The following is a 21,336-nucleotide window of genomic DNA, read 5'->3' on the forward strand; positions in this document are numbered from 1 at the left end:
TAAGAGCTCTATCTAGCTCTCTCTTGAATGCATTCAGAGAATTAGCCTCCACTGCCTTCTGAGGCGGAGAATTCCACAGATTCACAACTCTCTGACTGAAAAAGTTTTTTTCTCATCTCAGTTCTAAATGGCCTACCCCTTATTCTTAAACTGTGGCCCCTTGTTCTGGGCTCCCCCAACATTGGGAACATGTTTCCTGCCTCTAACGTGTCCAACCCCTTAATAATCTTATACGTTTCGATAAGATCTCTCATCCTTCTAAATTCCAGTGTATACAAGCCTAGTCGCTCCAGTCTTTCAAAATATGACAGTCCCGCCATTCTGGGAATTAACCTAGTAAACCTACGCTGCACGCCCTCAATAGCAAGAATACCCTTCCTCAAATTTGGAGACCAAAACTTCACACAGTACTCCAGGTGTGGTCTCACTCAGGCCCTGTACAACTGCAGAAGGACCTCTTTGCTCCTATACTCAACTCCTCTTGTTATGAAGGCCAACATTCCATTGGCTGAAGGCCAACATTCCATTGGCCGACAACATAAGATCCTCATTAACTCTATGCCATCATTGAGTCCGTCCTCACCTTCTCCATCATGGTCTGGTTTGCCTCAGCCACCAAGCACGACATCCGGAGGCTGCAACGGATCGTTCGCACAGCTGAGAAGGTTGTTGGCTGCAACCTTCCCCCCATTGACAAACTGTACACTGCAAGGGCCAGGAAGTGAGCGGGCAAGATCATCTCTGACCCCTCTCACCCTGGCCACAAATTCTTCGAAGCACTTCCCTCTGGAAGGCGACTCCGGACTGTCAAAGCAGCCACAGCCGGACATAGCAACAGTGGTAGTTCTACTCAATAACCAAAGTCTGTAGTCTCTTTTTTGCTCTGATTTATTTTCTCCAACATGTTTAGACCGTAATGTTGTATCCTTATTGTTTTGATGTGTTTATGCTTTATTCTTAATTGTTAACTGTATGTTTGTGTTGTCATTTGTGAGCGGAGCACCAAGGCACATTCCTCGTATATGCACATACCTGGCCAATAAACTTAAACTTAAACTTAAACTTAAACTTAAACTTAACTTAATTCCATATGTAGAACGCCAGAAGATAGACACAAAGTGCTGGAGTAATTCAGTGGGACAGGCAGCATCTCTGGAGAGAAGGAATGGGTGACATTTTGGGTCAAGACCCTTCTTCAGACCCAAATTCTTTATATATATATATATATATGTGTGTGTGTGTGCGTGTGGCTGGCGGCGATCCCAATCAGCGGGCGAAATAATAAGACTGAAAGTGAAGTCATGGTCATCTTCGAACCCGAAGGATGAACAACAGCACACACACACACACATATATATGTATATATATGTACACACACACACACACACACACACACACACACACACACACAACACACATATATATGTATATATGTATATATTCACAAAATGCTGGAGTAACTCAGCAGGTCAGGCAGCATCTCGGGAGAGAAGGAATGGGTGACGTTTCGGGTCGAGACCCTTCTTCAGACTTCAGTATATATATACACTCACATATATATGTATATATATATATACACACACACACACACACACACACATATATATATGTATATATATATACACACACACACCATATATGTGTATATATATATACACACACACACACAAGCACACACACACACACACATATATAGATATATATACTGTGTATATATATACATACACACACAGTATATATACACAGTATATATATGTGTATGTGTGTGTGTGTGTGTATATATATATATACACACAGTATATATATACAGTGTGTGTATACACAGTGTATATATATACACACACATATATACGCATACACACATATATGCACACACATATATGCACACACATATATATATACAGTATATATATAGTATATCTATATACATATATATGTGTGTGTATATATATATAAAATATTTTGACTTTTTGTCATTGTACTAATATAGTGCACAAACCAACCTCTGTGTTATCTTAGAAGTAGCGTAGCTAATTTGGTTTATAAATACTGCATAGAAACAGGCCCTTCGGCCCACCGAGTCCATGCCGACCATGGATCACCCGTTCGCACTAGTTCTATGTTATCCAACTTTCACATCCACTGTGTTCACACTGGGGGCAATTTACGGAGAGCCAATCAACCTACAACCCTGCACGTCTTTGAGGATGTGGGAGGAAACCGGAGCACCCGGAAGAAACCCACGTGGTCACGGGGAGAACGTGCAAACTCCGCACGCAGGCAACGCCCGAGGTCAGGATCGAACCCTGTTCTCTGGTGCTGTGAGGCAGCAGCTCTACCCGCTGCACCACCGTCAGATTGAGCATCACTGTGGCCCATTCTCTGCTTTTATTTACATTGTGTGCACAGTCTTTGCATGATATTATTCTTCGCTCTGTTGCTCATCAAGACTGAGTTTAAGAGAACAATTCAACTATGAAGTGCATCATTTCAGGTTAATTTAACATTGCCAGGAGCAGTGGGTGCCTTTATTGTGTTTTGATTGCAAGAAATTCCAAATGTAATTGGCTGTGAACACCTGTAAAAATAAAAACCACTAAGGGGTGCCTCCCATTTCTCACCTGGAGTTGATCAGGAACCAGCGGCTCCATTCAAATCTGGTCTCGACCCCCAACGTCACCCATACCTTCTCTCCAGAGACACTGCCTGTCCCACTGAGTTACTCCAGCATTTTGTGTCTACTCCATTTTCAATCCTCCTTTCCTGGTGTTATAACTTTATGCTCCTGTAAGAGGGTTGTGAGTGCCTGGAATGCACTGCCAGAGGTACTGGCGGAGGTAGATACGATTGGGATTGCCAACTGTTCCGTATTAGCCGGGACATCCGTATTTTGGGCCAGATTGGTTTGTCCCGTACGGGACCGCCCATGTTGCGTATTAAGCCCGGATGGTGCTGTAGGCCCCCACACTGTAGGCCCAGACACTGTAGGCCTGGTTGGCGCTGTAGGCCCTGGACTCTGTAGGCCCGGATGGCACTGAAGACTCGGACACTGTAGGCCCGTACACTGTAGGCCCGGACACTGTAGGCCCGGACACTTTGGGCCCGGACACTGTAGGCCCGGACACTGTTGGCCCGGACGCTGTAGGCACGGACGCTGTAGGCATGGACGCTGTAGGCCTGGACACTGTAGGCCCAGACACTGTAGGCCCGGACACTGTAGGCCCGGACGCTGTAGGCCCGGATGCTGTAGGCCCGGACATTGTAGGCCCGGACACTGTAGGCCCGGACACTGTAGGCCCGGATGCTGTAGGCCCGGATGCTGTACGCCCGGACATTGTAGGCCCAGACACTGTAGGCCCGGACACTGTAGGCCCGCATGGCGCTGAAGGCCCGATCACTGTAGGCCCGCATGGACGCTGTAGTCCCGGACGTTGTAGGCCCGGACGCTGTAGGCCCGGACATTGTAGGCCCGGACACTGTAGGCCAGGACACTGTAGGCCCGCATGGCGCTGAAGGCCCGGATACTGTAGGCCCGGACAGTGTAGGCCCGGACACTGTAGGCCCGGACACTGTAGGCCCGGACACTGTAGGCTTGGGGACCGCTGTAGTCCCCGGACAGTGTAGGCCCAGGCGTCACCTAACGGAGGTTGCATAGCAACCCGTCTCCCGGCCCGGACGGCCGCCATTGGCCGCCGCTGGCTGAGAGAGGTCACGTGGGACGCGGGGCAGTGATGTCACACTTTCTCCCTTATGTTAGAGTGAGGAAGTAGGCAACGCCTGGATACGATAGTGGCGCTTCAGAAGCTTTTAGATAAGCACATGGAACTGTAGGGAGTGCATGGATATGGATCGTGCAGGTAGATAAGAGATGGTCTCAGCATCCTGCCCAGCACAGACATTGTGGGCCGAAGGGCCTGTTCCTGTGCTGTACTGATCTGTGCTCTATCTGAACTCTTAAACTTTGGACTTTGGAGATACAGCGAGGAAACAGGCCCTTCGGCCCACCGAGTCCACGCCAACCACCTCTCACCCCGTACACTAGCACTATTCTACACACACTAGGGATAATTTTACAACTTACCAAAGAAAATTAACGTACAAACCTGCACGTCTTTAGAGTGTGGGAAGTAACCGAAGATCTCGGAGAAAACCCACGCAGGTCACGGGGAGAACGTACAAACTCCGTACAGACAGCGCCCGTAGTCAGGATCGAACGCGGGCCTCTGGTGCTGTAAGGTAGCAACTCTACCGCTGCGCCACCGTGCCACCCTAATAGAGTCATAGAGACATACTGCGTGGAAACAGGCCCTTCGGCCCAACTTGCCCACACCGGCCAACATGTCCCAGCCACACTAGTCCCACCTGCCTGCGTTTGGCCCATATCCCTCCAAACCTGTCCTATCCATGTACCTGTCTAAATGTTTCTTAAACGTTGGGATAGTCCCAGCCTCAACTACCTCCTCTGGCAGCTCGTTCCATGCACCCACCACACTTCGTGTGAAAAAGTTACCACTCAGGTTCCTATTAGATCTTTCCCTCTCCCCCACCTCACCTTAAACCTGTGTCCTCTGTTCTCGATTCCCCTACACTGGGCCTTATTTGGTCTAAATACCAGAAACTCACTGCAAGGCAGCGGGATAATCTTCTAAAATTGGATTTTCGCTGGGACCGGAGATGAGAAAGTGCAGTAAATGGGAGGTCAATTTGCCGAGTTCTACTCCCAGCAGTGAACAGAATAGAAATGTAGCGCCAATTTGTGTAGGAAAAAAACTGCAGGTGCTGGTTTAAATCGAAGGTAGACACAAAATGCTGGAGTAACTCAGCGGATCAGGCAGCATCTCGGGAGAGAAGGAATGGGTGACGTTTCGGGTCGAGACCCTTCTTCTGATTTCAGGGGAGGGGGCGGGGCGGGGCCCGTACGGGACAAACCAATTTAGCCCAAAATACGGGATGTCCCAACTAATACGGGACAGTTGGCAACCCTAATGCCAACTGATCTCATCTACCTGTACATGATCCATATAACTCTATTCCTTGCACTGCCATGTGTCCATCTAACAGCTTAAAACCCACTGTCTGGGCTCTCATTGCCCTCTGTGTGGAAAAGGTCCACAGATCTCTGTGTGCAGACAGAGGGCCAATTAACCTACAAACCTGCGCGTCTTTGGGATGTGGGAGGAAACCGGAGCTCCCGGTGAAAACCCACGCAGGTCACAGGGAGAACGTGTGGTGCACAGTGCAGGGTGGCATGGTGGCGCAGCGGTAGAGTTGCTGCCTTACAGCGGATGCAGCGTCAGAGACCCGGGTTCGATCCCGACTACGGGTGCTGCCTGTACAGAGTTTGCACGTTCTCCCCGTGACCAGCGTGGGTTTTCTTGCAGATCTTTGCTTTCCTCCCACATTCCAAAGACGTACAGGTTTGTGGGTTAATTGGCTTGGTAAATGTACATTGTCCCTAGTGTGTGTTAATGTGCGGGGATCGCTGGTCGGTGCAGACTCGGTGGGCCGAAGAGCCTGTATCTCTAAACTAAACTAAACTAAAGTAAACTAAAGAAGAAGGGTCTCTACCCCGAAACGTCACCTATTCCTTTTCTCCCAAGATGGTGCTTGAACCACTGAGTTACTCCAGCCTTTTGTGTCTATCAGCCCCACCGGCAGTTCCACCCCTTGGGATTTCCATCAGGGTGATGTTTAGGGTTGCCAACTACCTCACTCCCAAATAAGGGACAAGGTGACGTCAACGCCCCCGTGCCCCACGTGACCTCACCTAGCCAGCAGCCACGTGCTCCACCAATGTCGGTCGCCCGGGCCTCCTGACCTACACTGTCCGGAACTACACTGTCCGGACGTACACTGTCCGGACCTACAGCGTCCGGGCCTACAGCGTCTGGGCCTACAGCGTCTGGCCTACAGCGTCCGGGCCTACGGCGTACTAACCTACAGCGTCCGGGCCTACAGCGTCCGGGCCTACAGCGTCCGGGCCTACAGCGTCCAGGCCAACAGCGTCCGGGCCTAATACGGGACAAAGGAATTTAGCTCAATATACGGGATGTCCCGGCTAATACGGGACAGTTGCCACCCCTAGTGATGTTCTCTCAATGATTAGAAATAATCAAATTAGAACAAAGAACAAAAAAAAAGCTTATCTGCCCAAGTCCTTTTTGATTTTCTCTTCTACCTAATTGATGTCGAACATTTGAACCTTTGTCTCGAATGTGTGAGAAATTAACATTGACCTGTGCTGAACTCAGCTGAAACAAATCGCTAATTGGTTTGAAAATTTAACTGGATGGTCTTTCTTTGAAAGATGAAGTGATTTAATTAAGTAGGATACATTTATCTCCAATTTTAATTTGATCTTTCTCTTTCCCTGCTTTCTCCATTTGCCACTAACTCTAATTTATGCACTAACCCCAGTTCCTCTCATTCTCCAGCCAAATGTATGATCTAAGATTTAGTTGTAGTTTGGAGATACAGCTTAGAAACAGGGCCCACCAGTCCAGTGAGTCCACAATGACCATCGATCACCCGGTCACAAAGAGATTCTTACCCGCTGTGGCACGACGGGTCTGTAAACACGGTCCTCGTAGATATCAATACGCAAAAAACAGAACTCAATCAATAGAAAACGCCAATATTTGTGCAAAATGCCAACTTGCAGTCTGTAAACACGGTACTCGTGGATAATAATAAGCAAAAAACTAAATCCAATAAATAAAATACCCCAATATTAGTACAAAATGCCCAAAGTGCTCAGTGCATCCAAGGCAATTCATTAGGTCATAGGTTCTAGGAGTAGAATTAGGTCATTCGGCCCATCAAGTCTACTCCGCCATTCAATCGTGGCTGATCTATCTCTCCCTCCTAACCCCATTCTCCTGCCTTCTCCCCATAACCCCTGACACCCGTACTAATCAAGAATCTTTCTATCTCTGCCTTAAAAATATCCACTGACTTGGCCTCCACAGCCTTCTGTGGCAAAGAATCCCACAGATTCACCACCCTCTGGCTAAATAAATTCCTCCTCATCTATTCCTTAAAGGAGGGTCCTTCAACTCTGAGGCTATGACCTCCGGTCCTAGACTCTCCCACTAGTGGAAACATCCTCTCCACATCCACTTTATCCAAGCCTTTCACTATTTGAGTTCATAGTTTAGTTGGAGGTTGTAGTGTTCGAGGCAGCACGGTGGCGCAGTGGTAGAGTTGCTGCCTTACAGCGAATGCAGCGCCGGAGACCTGGGTTCGATCCCGACTACGGGCGCCGTCTGTACAGAGTTTGTACGTTCTCCCCGTGACCTGCGTGGGTTTTCTCCGAGATCTTCGGTTTCCTCCCACACTCTGGGAAGACGGTAGAACAGCAATGGCAGGTATTCCTGGGAATAATGCAGAGGTTGCAGGATCAATTTATTCCAAAGAGGTGGAAAGACTCTAAGGGGAGTAAGAGACACCTGTGGCTGACAAGGGAAGTCAGGGACAGCATAAAAATTAAGGAGAGGAAGTATAACATAGCAAAGAAGAGTGGGAAGACAGAGGATTGGGACTCTTTTAAAGAGCAACAAAAGTTAACTAAAAAGGCAATACGGGGAGAAAAGATGAGGTACGAGGGTAAACTAGCCAATAATATAAAGGAGGATAGCAAAAGTTTTTTTAGGTACGTGAAGAGGAAAAAAATAGTCAAGGCAAATGTGGGTCCCTTGAAGACAGAAGCAGGGGAATTTATTATGGGGAACAAAGAAATGGCAGACGAGTTAAACCGTTACTTTGGATCTGTCTTCACTGAGGAAGATACACACAATCTCCCAAATGTTCTAGGGGCCGGAGAACCTAGGGTGATGGAGGAACTGAAGGAAATCCACATTAGGCAGGAAATGGTTTTGGGTAGACTGATGGGACTGAAGGCTGATAAATCCCCAGGGCCTGATGGTCTGCATCCCAGAGTACTTAAGGAGGTGGCTCTAGAAATAGTGGAAGCATTGGAGATCATTTTTCAATGTTCTATAGATTCAGGATCAGTTCCTGTGGATTGGAGGATAACAAATGTTATCCCACTTTTTAAGAAAGGAGGGAGAGAGAAAACGGGTAATTATAGACCAGTTAGTCTGACATCAGTGGTGGGAAAGATGCTGGAGTCAATTATAAAAGACGAAATTGCTGAGCATTTGGATAGCAGTAACGGGATCATTCCGAGTCAGCATGGATTTATGAAGGGGAAATCATGCTTGACAAATCTACTGGAATTTTTTGAGGATGTAACTAGGAAAATTGACAAGGGAGAGTCAGTGGATGTGGTGTACCTCGACTTTCAGAAAGCCTTCGACAAGGTCCCACATAGGAGATTAGTGGGCAAAATTAGGGCACATGGTATTGGGGGTAGGGTACTGACATGGATAGAAAATTGGTTGACAGACAGAAAGCAAAGAGTGGGTCCCTTTCGGAATGGCAGGCAGTGACCAGTGGGGTACCGCAAGGTTCGGTGCTGGGACCCCAGCTATTTACGATATACATTAATGACTTAGACGAAGGGATTAAAAGTACCATTAGCAAATTTGCAGATGATACTAAGTTGGGGGGTAGTGTGAATTGTGAGGAAGATGCAATAAGGCTGCAGGGTGACTTGGACAGGTTGTGTGAGTGGGCGGATACATGGCAGATGCAGTTTAATGTAGATAAGTGTGAGGTTATTCACTTTGGAAGTAAGAATAGAAAGGCAGATTATTATCTGAATGGTGTCAAGTTAGGAGGAGGGGGAGTTCAACGAGATCTGGGTGTCCTAGTGCATCAGTCAATGAAAGGAAGCATGCAGGTTCAGCAGGCAGTGAAGAAAGCCAATGGAATGTTGGCCTTCGTAACAAGAGGAGTTGCGTATAGGAGCAAAGAGGTCCTTCTACAGTTGTACCGGGCCCTGGTGAGACCGCACCTGGAGTACTGTGTGCAGTTTTGGTCTCCAAATTTGAGGAAGGATATTCTTGCTATGGAGGGCGTGCAGCGTAGGTTCACTAGGTTAATTCCCGGAATGGCGGGACTGTCGTATGTTGAAAGGCTGGAGCGATTGGGCTTGTATACACTGGAATTTAGTAGGATGAGGGGGGATCTTATTGAAACATATAAGATAATTAGGGGATTGGACACATTAGAGGCAGATAACATGTTCCCAATGTTGGGGGAGTCCAGAACAAGGGGCCACAGTTTGAGAATAAGGGGTAGGCCATTTAGAACGGAGATGAGGAAGAACTTTTCCAGTCAGAGGGTGGTGAAGGTGTGGAATTCTCTGCCTCAGAAGGCAGTGGAGGCCAGTTCGTTGGATGCTTTCAAGAGAGAGCTGGATAGAGCTCTTAAGGATAGCGGAGTGAGGGGGTATGGGGAGAAGGCAGGAACGGGGTACTGATTGAGAGTGATCAGCCATGATCGCATTGAATGGCGGTGCTGGCTCGAAGGGCTGAATGGCCTACTCCTGCACCTATTGTCTATTGTCTATTGTCTATTGTCCAAAGACGTACAGGTTTATAGGTTAATTGGCTGGGCGAATGTAAAAAATTGTCCCTAGTGGGCGTAGGATGGTGTTAGTGTGCGGGGATCGCTGGGCGGCGCGGACCCGTTGGGGCCGAAGGGCCGGTTTCTGCGCTGTATCTCTAAATCTAAAAAAAAATCTAAATCTAAAGAGTCGGATGGTTGTTGGGAAGAAGATGTTCGGAACCTGGAGATTCAGGCTCCTGGACCTTCTTCCCGATGGCAGGGGTGAAATAAGGGCATGGCCAGGGTGGTGTGGGTCTCTGATGATACCGGCTGCCCTTGGTAGTGAGGGGGTCAGTACCACTAATGCAACGGACAGCCCAAACCTTGTCATCTCCTTCCACCAGAAACAAACCAGAATGATTCTGCAACACCCTCAGCTCAACTGACTGAGTGCAAGGCCAGTAATTGTGAATCTGTGGAACTCTCTGCCTCAGAAGGCAGTGGAGGCCAATTCCCTGGATGCTTTCAAGAGAGAGTTAGATAGAGCTCTCAAAGATAGCAGAGTGGGGGTATGGGGAGAATGCAGGAATGGAGTACTGATTGTGGATGATCATGCATGATCACGGTGAATGGCGGTGCTGGCTCGAAGGGCCGATTGGCCTACTCCTGCACCTATTGTCTATTGTCTATTATCTGTTGTCAGTAATACTTGAGAATCTCATCTCAGAGGCATAGATAGGGTAGACAGTCAGGACATTTTTTCCCAGCGTGGAGATGGCAAAGACTAGAGGCCAAAGCTTTAAGGTGACAGAGGCAAAGTTTAAAGGATGGACACAAAGTGCTGGAGCAGTAACCCTGACCCTGACCTGATTGGTGACCCTCGGACTATCCTTGATCGGACTTTGCTGGCTTTACCTTGCACTAAACGTTATTCCCTTATCATGTATCTATACACTGTAAATGGCTCATCGTAATCATCCATTGTCTTTCCACCGACTGGATAGTACGCAACAAAAGCTTTTCACTGTACCTCGGTACACGTGACAATAAACTGAAGTGTAATAAACTAAACTGTAACTCAGCGGGTCAGGCAGCATCTCTGGAGAACATGGATAGGTGACGTTTCACAGAGTGCTAGAGTAACTCAGCGGGTCAGGCAGCATCTGTGGAGAACATGGATAGGTGACGTTTCACAGAGTGCTGGAGTAACTCAGCGGGTCAGGCAGCATCTCTGGAGAACATGGATAGGTGACGTTTCACAGAGTGCTGGAGTAACTCAGCGGGTCAGCCAGCATCTCTGGAGAACGTGGATAGGTGACGTTTCGGGTCGGGACCCTTCTTCAGTTTGATGCATTGTAACTCCACCACTGATAGATTCGCCTATGTTCATCGGAAAGAAAGAGCTGCTTACATTCAAATGGTTGTGGTTTAGTTTAGTTTAGTTTAGAGATACAGTGCAGAAACAGGCCCTTCGGCCCACCGAGTCCGCGCCGACCAGCGATCCCCGCACACTAACACGACCCTACAAACACTAAGGACAATTTTACATTGATACAATTATACCCAGCCAATTAACCTACAAACCCTTTATGTCTTTGGAGTGTGGGAGGAAACCAAAGATCTCGGAGAAAACCCACGCAGGTCACGGGGAGAACGTACAAACTCCGTACAGACAGCGCCCGTGGTCGGGATCGAACCTGGGTCTCTGGCGCTGTGAGGCAGCAACTCTACCGCTGCGCCACCGCGCCGTCCAATGACAGGATATCATAGGGAAGCAAATGCCGATTAAAACATTTTTTTAATTCTCAGGCATTAATTTTCCTCTAATCAAGATATAACAAGTTGTAATTAGCTTCTAATTGACCTCATGATATGCTAATTATGACAAATCAGCTTGTATGTGTATCATTTAATACTCTAAAAGTTGACATACTTGATTATCATTACTTCAATGGAAAAATAACATTTTACTGGCTGCTTGTTGTTGTGCTTGTGTTTTGTTTTATAAATATGTATAACATTTGCCTTTCAAAGAGTAGTGAGAGAGAGGGCAGGTGAGAGTGAGGGTACAGGGTAGGTATTGGCCATGCTAAAGAGTCAGACAGCGCAGAACGAGGCCCTTCGGCCCAACTCCTCAATGCCGGACAATTTGCCCCATTTAAGATAGATCCATTTGCCCGAGTTTGGTATGATACGATACGCTACGATATGATAGAACTTTATTTATCCCAGGAAGGAAATTGATCTGCCAACAAATAGACACAGAGTGCTGGAGTAACTCAGCAGGTCAGGCAGCATCTCTGGAGAAAAAAAATAGGTGACGTTTCAGGTCCAAACACGTCTTGCACCAGGGCGGCACTGTGGCGCAGCGGTAGAGTTGCCGCCTTACAGCGAATGCAACGCCGGAGACCTGGGTTCGATCCCGACTATGGGCGCTATCTGTACGGAGTTTGTACGTTCTCCCCGTGACCTGCGTGGGTTTTCTCCGAGATCTTCCGTTTCCTCCCACACTCCAAAGACGTGCAGGTTTGTTGGTTAATTGGCTGGGTAAATGTAAAAATTGTCCCTAGTGTGTGTAGGATAGTGTTAGTGTGCGGGGATCGCTGGTCGGTGTGGACCCAGATCTCTAAAACTAAAACTAAAAAACTAAATACACAATAGACAATAGGTGCAGGAGTAGGCCATTCGGCCCTTCGAGCCAGCACCACCATTCAATGTGATCATGGCTGATCATTCTCAATCAGTACCCCGTTCCTGCCTTCTGCCCATACCCCCTGACTCTGCTATCCTTAAGAGCTCTATCTAGCTCTCTCTTGAATGCATTCAGAGAATTGGCCTCCACTGCCTTCTGATGCAGAGAATTCCACAGATTCACAACTCTCTGACTGAAAAAGTTTTTCCTCATCTCCGTTGTAAATGGCCTACCCCTTATTCTTAAACTGTGGCCCCTGGTTCTGGACTCCCCCAACATTGGGAACATGTTTCCTGCTTCAAACGTGACCAACCCCTTAATAATCTTATACGTTTCGATAAGTTCACCTCTCAATAGGGCAGCATGGTGGCGCAGCGGTAGAGTTGCTACATTACAGCGCCAGAGATCAAGGTTCGATCCTGACCACGGGCGCTGTCTGTACGGAGTTTGTACTTTCTCCCCGTAACCTGCATGAGTTTTCCCCGGATGCTCCGGTTTCCTCCCATGCTCCAAAGACGTGCGGATTTGTAGGTTGGTTGGCTTCTGTAAATTGTCCCTAGTGTGTGTAGGATAGTGTTAGTGTGCGGGGATCGCTGGTCGGCGCGGACTCGGTGGGCGAAGGGCCTGTTTCCGCGCTGTATCTCTAAACTGAACTAAAATAAAATATAATTGCTACATGTACCCCACAACACTGAATAAGGTTATTATTTCCTTCATATTGATGCTGAGGGAAATTCCAACAGCAGATGATATAAAAATCATGTTTATTTTTGCATAGTGACATTTGAAATTTTGGTATCAACAAAGCACTTCTAGCTGTTGGAGATGAGGTGTCAGCCGTAATAGCTATTTGTCGACAGAAGATTGTGGATAATCACTGAAAACAAGCTCTGCTGCTCCAAGCACCCTTCCATGCACTTTAATTTGACATGTGTGAAATACTTTGCTTCTGATCTGAATCTTATGTTCAAGAGGCCTTGGCAACGGGACTTTCTTAACTAGAGTTAACCTTCACCAAGATGGTTGCTTCCTCCAAGTCCTTGCCAAAACGTCACCTACCCACGTTCTCCAGAGATGCTGCCTGACCCGCTGAGTTACTCCAGCACTCTGTGAAACGTCGCCTATCCATGTTCTCCACAGATGCTGCCTGACCCGCTGAGTTACTCCAACACTCTGTGAAACGTCACCTATCTATGTTCTCCAGAGATGCTGCCTGGCCCGCTGAGTTACTCCAGCACTCTGTGAAACGTCACCTATCCACGTTCTCAAGAGATGCTGCCTGACCCGCTGAGTTACTCCAGCACTCTGTGAAACGTCACCTATCCATGTTCTCCACAGATGCTGCCCGACCCGCTGAGTTACTCCAGCACTTTGTTAATGTTGGCAGCTTTTCCAAAATTTAAACAGGATTCACCTGTCCGATTCACCTCTACCCCATTGCGGACGTTGGACTTTGTCACTGGAACTGACTGCAGTCGGAACTAAGGGTGCCAGGGGTTATCATATCATATCATCATATCATATATATACAGCCAGAAACAGGCCTTTTCGGCCCTCCAAGTCCGTGCCGCCCAGCGATCCCCGCACATTAACACTATCCTACACCCACTAGGGACAATTTTTACATTTACCCAGCCAATTAACCTACATACCTGTACGTCTTTGGAGAATGGGGTTGAGAGACAAAGATAGATCAACCATGATTGAATGGCGGAGTAGATTTGATGGGCCGAATGGCCTACTTCTGCTCCGAGAACTATATTGTTCCTCAATTATTGCTCAGTTTGTCCATTTAAACATATAAGTCATTGTGTGAACTCTCAAGGACATTAGTGGTGGACTCTAGTTTAGTTTATTGTCACGTGTACCAAGGTACAGCAAAAAGCTTTTTGATAGCGCGCTGACCAGCCAGCGGAAAGACAATACATGATTACAATCAACCCATCCACATGTACGGATAGTGGAAAAAGGGAATAACGTTTAGTAGAAACATAGAAAATAGGTGCAGGAGTAGGCCATTCAGCCCTTCGAGCCTGCACCGCCATTCAATATGATCATGGCTGATCATCCAGCTCAGTAACCTGTACCTGCCTTCTCTCCATACCCCCTGATCCCTTTAGCCACAAGGGCCACATCTAACTCCCTCTTAAATATAGCCAATGAACTGGCCTCAACTACCTTCTGTGGCAGAGAATTCCACAGACTCACCACTCTCTGTGTGATGAAATGTTTTCTCATCTCAGTCCTAAAAGACTTCCCCCTTATCCTTAAACTGTGATCCCTTGTTCTGGACTTCCCCAACATCGGGAACAATCTTCCCGCATCTAGCCTGTCCAACCCCTTAAGAATTGTATATGTTTCTGTAAGATCCCCCCTCAGTCTTCTAAATTCCAGTGAGTTCAAGCCTAGTTTATCCAGTCTTTCTTCATATGAAAGTCCTGCCATCCAAGGGATCAATCTGGTGAACCTTCTCTGTACTCCCTCTAAGGCTAGAATGTCTTTCCTCAGATTAGGAGAACAAAACTGTACTCAATACTCCAGGTGCGGTCTCACCAAGGCCCTGTATAACTGCAAGGTAAAGGCCATTAACGTCTGATTAAAGATAGTTTGATGGTCACCAATGAGCAGTGGGAGTTCAGCACTGCTCTCTGGTTGTGGTAGGACGATTCAGTTGCCTGATAACAGCTGGGAAGAAACTGTCCCTGAATCTGGAGGTGTGCGTTTTCACACTTCTGTAACCTCCTGCCTGATGGGTAGGGTTGCCAACTTCCTCACTCCCAAAGAAGGGACAAAGGGTGGACAATAGACAATAGACAATAGGTGCAGGAGGAGCCATTCGGCCCTTCGAGCCAGCACCGCCATTCAATGTGATCATGGCTGATCATTCTCAATCAGTACCCCGTTCCTGCCTTCTTCCCACACCCCCTGACTCCGCTATCCTTAAGAGCTCTATCCATTCTCTCTTGAATGTATTCAGAGAATTGGCCTCCACTGCCTTCTGAGGCAGAGAATTCCACAGATTCATAACTCTCTGACTGAAAAAGTTTTTCCTCATCTCCGTTCTAAATGGCCTACCCCTTATTCTTAAACTGTGGCCCCTTGTTCTGGACTCCCCCAACATTGGGAACATGTTTCCTGCCTCTAACGTGTCCAACCCCTTAATAATGTCCGCCATTGGTGGAGCGGGAGCACGTGGCCGCTGGCTGGGTGAGGTCACGTGGGGCGCGGGGCGGTGACGTCCACCCTTTGTCCCTTATTTGGGAGTGAGGAAGTTGTCAACCCTACTAATACGGGACAAGGGCGGTCCCGAACGGGGCCCAAAATATGGGATGTCCCGGCTGATACGGGACAGTTGCCGACCCTACTGACGGGAGAGGGGAGAAGAAGAGGGAGTGACCGGGGGGTGAGACTGGTCCATGATTATCACAGCTAGCTGATGCCGTTTGGCTCCGTTGATGTCTTCCAGTGGATTGCTTGGACCCCACGTGCTCCAGTCACGGAGTGTGTGCCCACGGGGAATGTCACTGCAACGCCGGCTGGGGCGGGTTAAACTGCGAGATTCCTCGCGCACAATGCCCGGACCAGTGCACAGGACACGGCACCTACATCCCGGAGACCGGCCTCTGCAGGTGTGACCCCAACTGGATTGGCCCAGACTGTTCAGTCGGTGAGTAACAGAACTCTTGCTCTTCCTTTGCATGTAATCCACAAACGGGTCAACGATTCAATGATCATTTGTATAAGAAAATAACTACAGATGCTGGTACAAATCTAAGGTATTTATTCACAAAATGCTGGAGTAACTCAGCAGGTCAGGCAGCATCTCAGGAGAGAAGGAATGGGTGACATTTCGGGTCGAGACCCTTCTTCAGACTGATGTCAGGGGGGGGCGGGACACAGGAAGGATATAGATGGAGACAGGAAGATAGAGGGAGATCTGGGAAGGAGGAGGGGAAGAGAGGGACAACTTTAGATAGTTGTCTAAATTGTGGATGATCTAAAGTTGGAGAAGTCGATGTTCATACCACTGGGCTGCAAGCTGCCCAGGCGAAATATGAGGTGCTGTTCCTCCAATTTCCGGTGGGCCTCAGTATGGCACTGGAGGAGGCCCATGACAGAAAGGTCAGACTGGGAGTGGGAGGGGGAGTTGAAGTGCTCGGCCACCGGGAGATCAGATTGTTTAATGCGGACCGAGCGCAGGTGTTGAGCAAAACGATCGCCGAGCCTGCGTTTGGTTTCGCCGATGTAAATGAGTTGACATCTAGAGCAGCGGATGCAATAGATGAGGTTGGAGGAGGTGCAGGTGAACCTCTGTCTCACCTGGAAAGACTGTTTGGGTCCTTGGATGGAGTTGAGGGGGGAGGTAAAGGGACAGGTGTTGCATCTCGTGCGGTTGCAGGGGAAAGTGCCCGGGGATGGGGTGGTTTGGGTAGGAAGGGACGAGTGGACCAGGGAGTCACGGAGGGAACGGTCTTTGCGGAACGCAGAAAGGGGAGGGGATGGGAAGATGTGGCCAGTGGTGGGGTCCCTGTTGTAGGTGACGGAAATGTTGGTGGATGATTTGTTGGATACGCTGGCTGGTGGGGTGGAAGGTGAGAACGAGGGAAGCAATTGAGTGTAGGATTGTTGATTGTATCCAGGAGGTCTCCTGGAACTTGCAGTGGGGCTCCGCACTATCGGATATCCTCAGATAGTTAAAACAGATGCCAGTGCATTCAAGGGGCAGCACGGAACGTTTGTTTGTTTGTCTGTATGTGCCGTTGAGCCGCGCGCGGTGTGACCGGGCTGGTTATCTCTTCCCTCCAGAGGTCTGCTCGGTGGACTGTGGCACGCATGGAGTCTGCATCTCGAGCATCTGCCGCTGCGAGGAAGGGTGGACCGGGCTGGCCTGCGACCAGCGTGTGTGTCACCCTCGCTGCGCCGAGCACGGGAGCTGCAAGGACGGGAAGTGCGAATGTCGCGAGGGCTGGAACGGAGAGCACTGCACCATTGGTAGGGACGTGAGGCTGGTTATTCCCCCCCCCCTCCCGTCCCCTCCCCCCCCCCTCCCGCCCCCACCTCAAGGGCGTTCGAGCTTCACGGTTTGGCAGATGGACGCGCGATACTTTATTACCGCAGTGAGATTCTTCGTTTCGCATAACCAGGGTCGCTACAAAGGTGGCGCGGCGGTAGAGTTGCCGCCTTACAGCGAATGCAGTGCCGGAGACCCGGGTTCCATCCCGACTATGGGTGCCGTCTGTACAGAGTTTGTACGTTCTCCCCGTGACCTGCGTGGGTTTTCTCCGAGATCTTCGGTTTCCTCCCACACTCCAAAGACGTGCAGGTTTGTAGGTTAATTGGCTGGGTAAATGTAAAAATTGTCCCTAGTGGGTGTAGGATAGTGTTAGTGTGCGGGGATCGCTGGGCGGCGCGGGCCTGGTGGGCCGAAGGGCCTGTTTCCACGCTGTATCTCTAAACTAAATAAGAGGCGCCGGCAAAGTTACAAAGTACCGCACTTTAACTCGGAGTCCGCCAGTGGCGGCACGGTGGCGCAGCGGTAGAGACACTGCCTCACAGCGCCAGAGACCCGGGTTCGATCCTGACCACGGGGGCTATCTGTATCGAGTTTGGACCTTCTCCCTGTGACTGCGTGGGTATCCTCCAAGTGCTCCAGCTTCCTCCCATATCCCAAAGACGTACGGCTTTGTAGGTCGATTGGCTTCTGTAAATTGTCCATCGTGTGGAGGATAGTGTTACTGTACGGGGCGATCGCTGGTCGACACGGACTCGGTGGGCCGAAGGGCCTGTTTCTGCGCTGGACTCGATGGGCCGAAGGGCCTGTTTCTGCGCTGTATCTCAAATCAACTCAACTCAACTCAACTCAATTGCTTGCCTTGTCTGCAAATACATATGAGCATGTTCCACACTTCTGTAGCTGCCACATAACAGGTCTGAAGAAGGGTCTCGACCCGAAACATCACCTATTCCTTTTCTCCAGAAATGCTGCCTGACGCTGAGTTACTCCAGCACTCTGTGAAACGTCACCTCTCCATGTTCTCCAGAGATGCTGCCTGACCCGCTGAGTTACTCCAACACTCTGTGAAACGTCACCTGTCCATGTTCTCCAGAGATGCTGCCTGACCCGCTGAGTTACTCCAACACTCTGTGAAACGTCACCTATCCATGTTCTCCACAGATGCTGCCTGACCCGCTGAGTTACCCCAGCCTTTTGCGTTTATCTTCTTCATGAATAAGGGCACATCTAACCTCTCACGGTGCGTCGAGATCTGTGGTCTTTATTTGGAAGTTTTTCATAGACTATTGTGTCTGACGGGAAAGAAAACAGTTCCTCCACACATCTGCGCTCTGCTTTAATCAAAGCGAGTCGCTGATATGAGTAGGCTTCAGTAGGGGAGCTGGCAATAGGTTCTTACAAGTTATAATGACATATCTTTCAGACTGAAGATACCTCATAGGGTTGCCTCAATCGTGGTCACAGTTGTATCGAAGGAGGGTGTCTCATAGAAACATAGAAACATAGAAAATAGGTGTAGGAGTAGGCCATTCGGCCCTTCGAGCCTGCACCGCCATTCAATATGATCATGGCTGATCATCCAACTCAGTATCCCGTACCTGCCTTCTCTCCATACCCCCTGATCCCTTTAGCCACAAGGGCCACATCTAACTCCCTCTTAAATATAGCCAATGAACTGGCCTCAACTACCTTCTGTGGCAGAGAATTCCACAGATTCACCACTCTCTGTGTGAAAAAAAACTTTCTCATCTCGGTCCTAAACGACTTCCCCCTTATCCTTAAACTGTGACCCCTTGTTCTGGACTTCCCCAACATCGGGAACAATCTTCCCGCATCTAGCCTGTCCAACCCCTTAAGTTTTTTGTAAGTTTCTATAAGATCCCCCCTCAATCTTCTAAATTCCAGCGAGTCTCAGATGAGACTGAGTGTTGAACAGTGACTGGGGCAGGTGGCAAATTGCATCACCAGGGTCCCCGTTGGAGGTTTAATCGAAGACTTTGTTCAGAGTGACGGTGGCCCTGATGGGCACGGTGAAGGGGAAGCATGTGGGCGCGGTTAAATGTCAACAAAGAAACCCAGAAGTCCAGGGTCACAGCATGCCTCATTATAATCTCTGCTTTTATTTCCACTGCGATAGATAGCTTGTCAAGTTGGCAGCCCGTGGTGTGGACACGTGGCAGATGCGTTGAGACATGGGGGGAGATTACACCTTTGTATGAAGAGAATGTCTCTCTCTACCAGATTCCAATCAGGCGGCATGGTGGCGCAGCGGTAGAGCTGCTGCCCGACAGTGCCACAGCGTACAGCTTTAAGATGAGGGAGGCAACTTTTAGAGGAGACTAGACCAAGTGGACCCTGTTGTACTTCATGGTCCAATATCTGTTATACCTTTGCAATATCACAACCTCTCCTGCATTAGCGCAGCACCCTTCCTCCCCCCTCCTCTCCCCCTCCCCCTCCCTGTCTCCTCCTCCCCCTCCCTCCTCCCTCCCCCTCCCTCATCCTGAGTTGGTCAGTGCGAACTCAGTGGGCCGAAGGGCCTGTTTCGCTCGGTCCGCATTAATCAAACTGATCTCCCGGTGGCCGAGCACTTCAACTCCCCCTCCCATTCCCAGTCTGACCTTTCTGTCATGGGCCTCCTCCAGTGCCATAGTGAGGCCCACCGGAAATTGGAGGAACAGCACCTCATATTTCGCCTGGGCAGCTTGCAGCCCAGCGGTATGAACATCGACTTCTCCAACTTTAGATAGTTCCTCTGTCCCTCTCTTCCCCTCCTCCTTCCCAGATCTCCCTCTATCTTCCCGTCTCCTCCTATATCCTTCCTTTGTCCCGCCCCCCTGACATCAGTCTGAAGAAGGGTCTCGACCCGAAACGTCACCCATTCCTTCTCTCCCGAGATGCTGCCTGACCTGCTGAGTTACTCCAGCATTTTGTGAATAAAAACCTTAGATTTGTACCAGCATCTGCAGTTATCTTCTTATAGTGTTTCCATGATGTATCTCGTGAGCCTAGGGTTGCCAACTGTCCCTTATTAGCCGGGACATCCCGTATATTGGGCTAAATTTGTTTGTCCCGTACGGGACCGCCCTTGTCCCATAATAGGCCCGGTGGGCGCTTTAGGCCCGGGCACTCTAGGCCCGGAGCAGTGTAGGCTGACAGAGTGCGTTCAGGAAGCAGGGCCGAGTGTGTTCGCCTGACGGAGGTTGCGTAGCAACCCGCCTCCCGGCCCGGGCGTCCGCCATTGGTGGAGCGGGAGCACGTGGCCGCTGGCTGGGTGAGGTCACGTGGGGCGCGGGGCGGTGACGTCACCTTTTGTCCCTTATTTGGGAGTTGGAAAGTTGGCAACCCTACTTGAGCCTAAAGCCTAAAGATCATATTGCTGATGAGCAAATCTTTAAATTCTTTCACATATTATACTATCTTGGGTCTCGAAACTAAACTTAACGAGACACCATTGCCGAGAGAGGAGCAGTGAAGAACAATATCTCAATCAAGGTTTTGCGGCAGATCTGCTCACCGTACTTGAGCAGAAGGCAGGATGAAAGGCCAAACAGTGAAGGGGGGAGAAGCAAGAAAGGGATCTGCGGGATAGAGCTACAACGATGAGAGTCAGGGCTGGTCTTCAACTAGTAGACACAACATGCTGGAGTAACTCAGCGGGTCAGGCAGCATCTCGGGAGAGAAGGAATGGGTGACGTTTCGGGTCGAGACCCTTCTTCAAGATTTCAAGATCAGTTTATTTGTCACGTGTACCAATTAAGGTACAGTGAAATCTGAGTTACCATACAGCCATACCAAGTGAAAAGCAACAAGACACACAGCCACATAAGATGAAATTTAACATAAACATCCAGCACAGTGGATTCCACATTCCTCACTGTGATGAAAGGTAATAAAGTCCCATAAGTATAAGAAGATAACTGCAGATGCTGGTACAAATTGAAGGTATTTATTCACAAAATGCTGGAGTAACTCAGCAGGTCAGGCAGCATCTCAGGAGAGAAGGAATGGGTGACGTTTCGGGTCGAGACCCTTCTTCAGTCTGAAGAAGGGTCTCGACCCGAAACGTCACCCATTCCTTCTCTCCAGAGATGCTGCCTGCCCCGCTGAGATACTCCAGCACTTTGTGTCTGTTTTCGGTTTAAACCAGCATCTGCAGTTCCTTCCTGCACATCAA

The 21,336-nt window shown here is 49.1% G+C and overlaps 1 protein-coding gene across 11 annotated transcripts in view; it reads left to right on the plus strand.

Annotated features, from left to right (window-relative positions):
* The window catches only part of LOC144600001 (teneurin-2-like), a 1,473,402-nt gene that overhangs the window by 1,345,778 nt on the left and 106,288 nt on the right, over window positions 1-21,336 (plus strand). For all 11 annotated transcript variants that reach the window (XM_078411299.1, XM_078411301.1, XM_078411304.1 and 8 more), the window contains 2 exons: window positions 15,612-15,812; window positions 16,952-17,137. In XM_078411299.1, the coding sequence (XP_078267425.1) occupies window positions 15,612-15,812; window positions 16,952-17,137 (387 nt within the window). The remainder of the gene's footprint in view (window positions 1-15,611; window positions 15,813-16,951; window positions 17,138-21,336) is intronic.

The sequence above is a fragment of the Rhinoraja longicauda genome, chromosome 14 (genome assembly GCF_053455715.1).
Source record: "Rhinoraja longicauda isolate Sanriku21f chromosome 14, sRhiLon1.1, whole genome shotgun sequence".
Classification (NCBI taxonomy): Eukaryota; Metazoa; Chordata; class Chondrichthyes; order Rajiformes; family Arhynchobatidae; genus Rhinoraja; species Rhinoraja longicauda.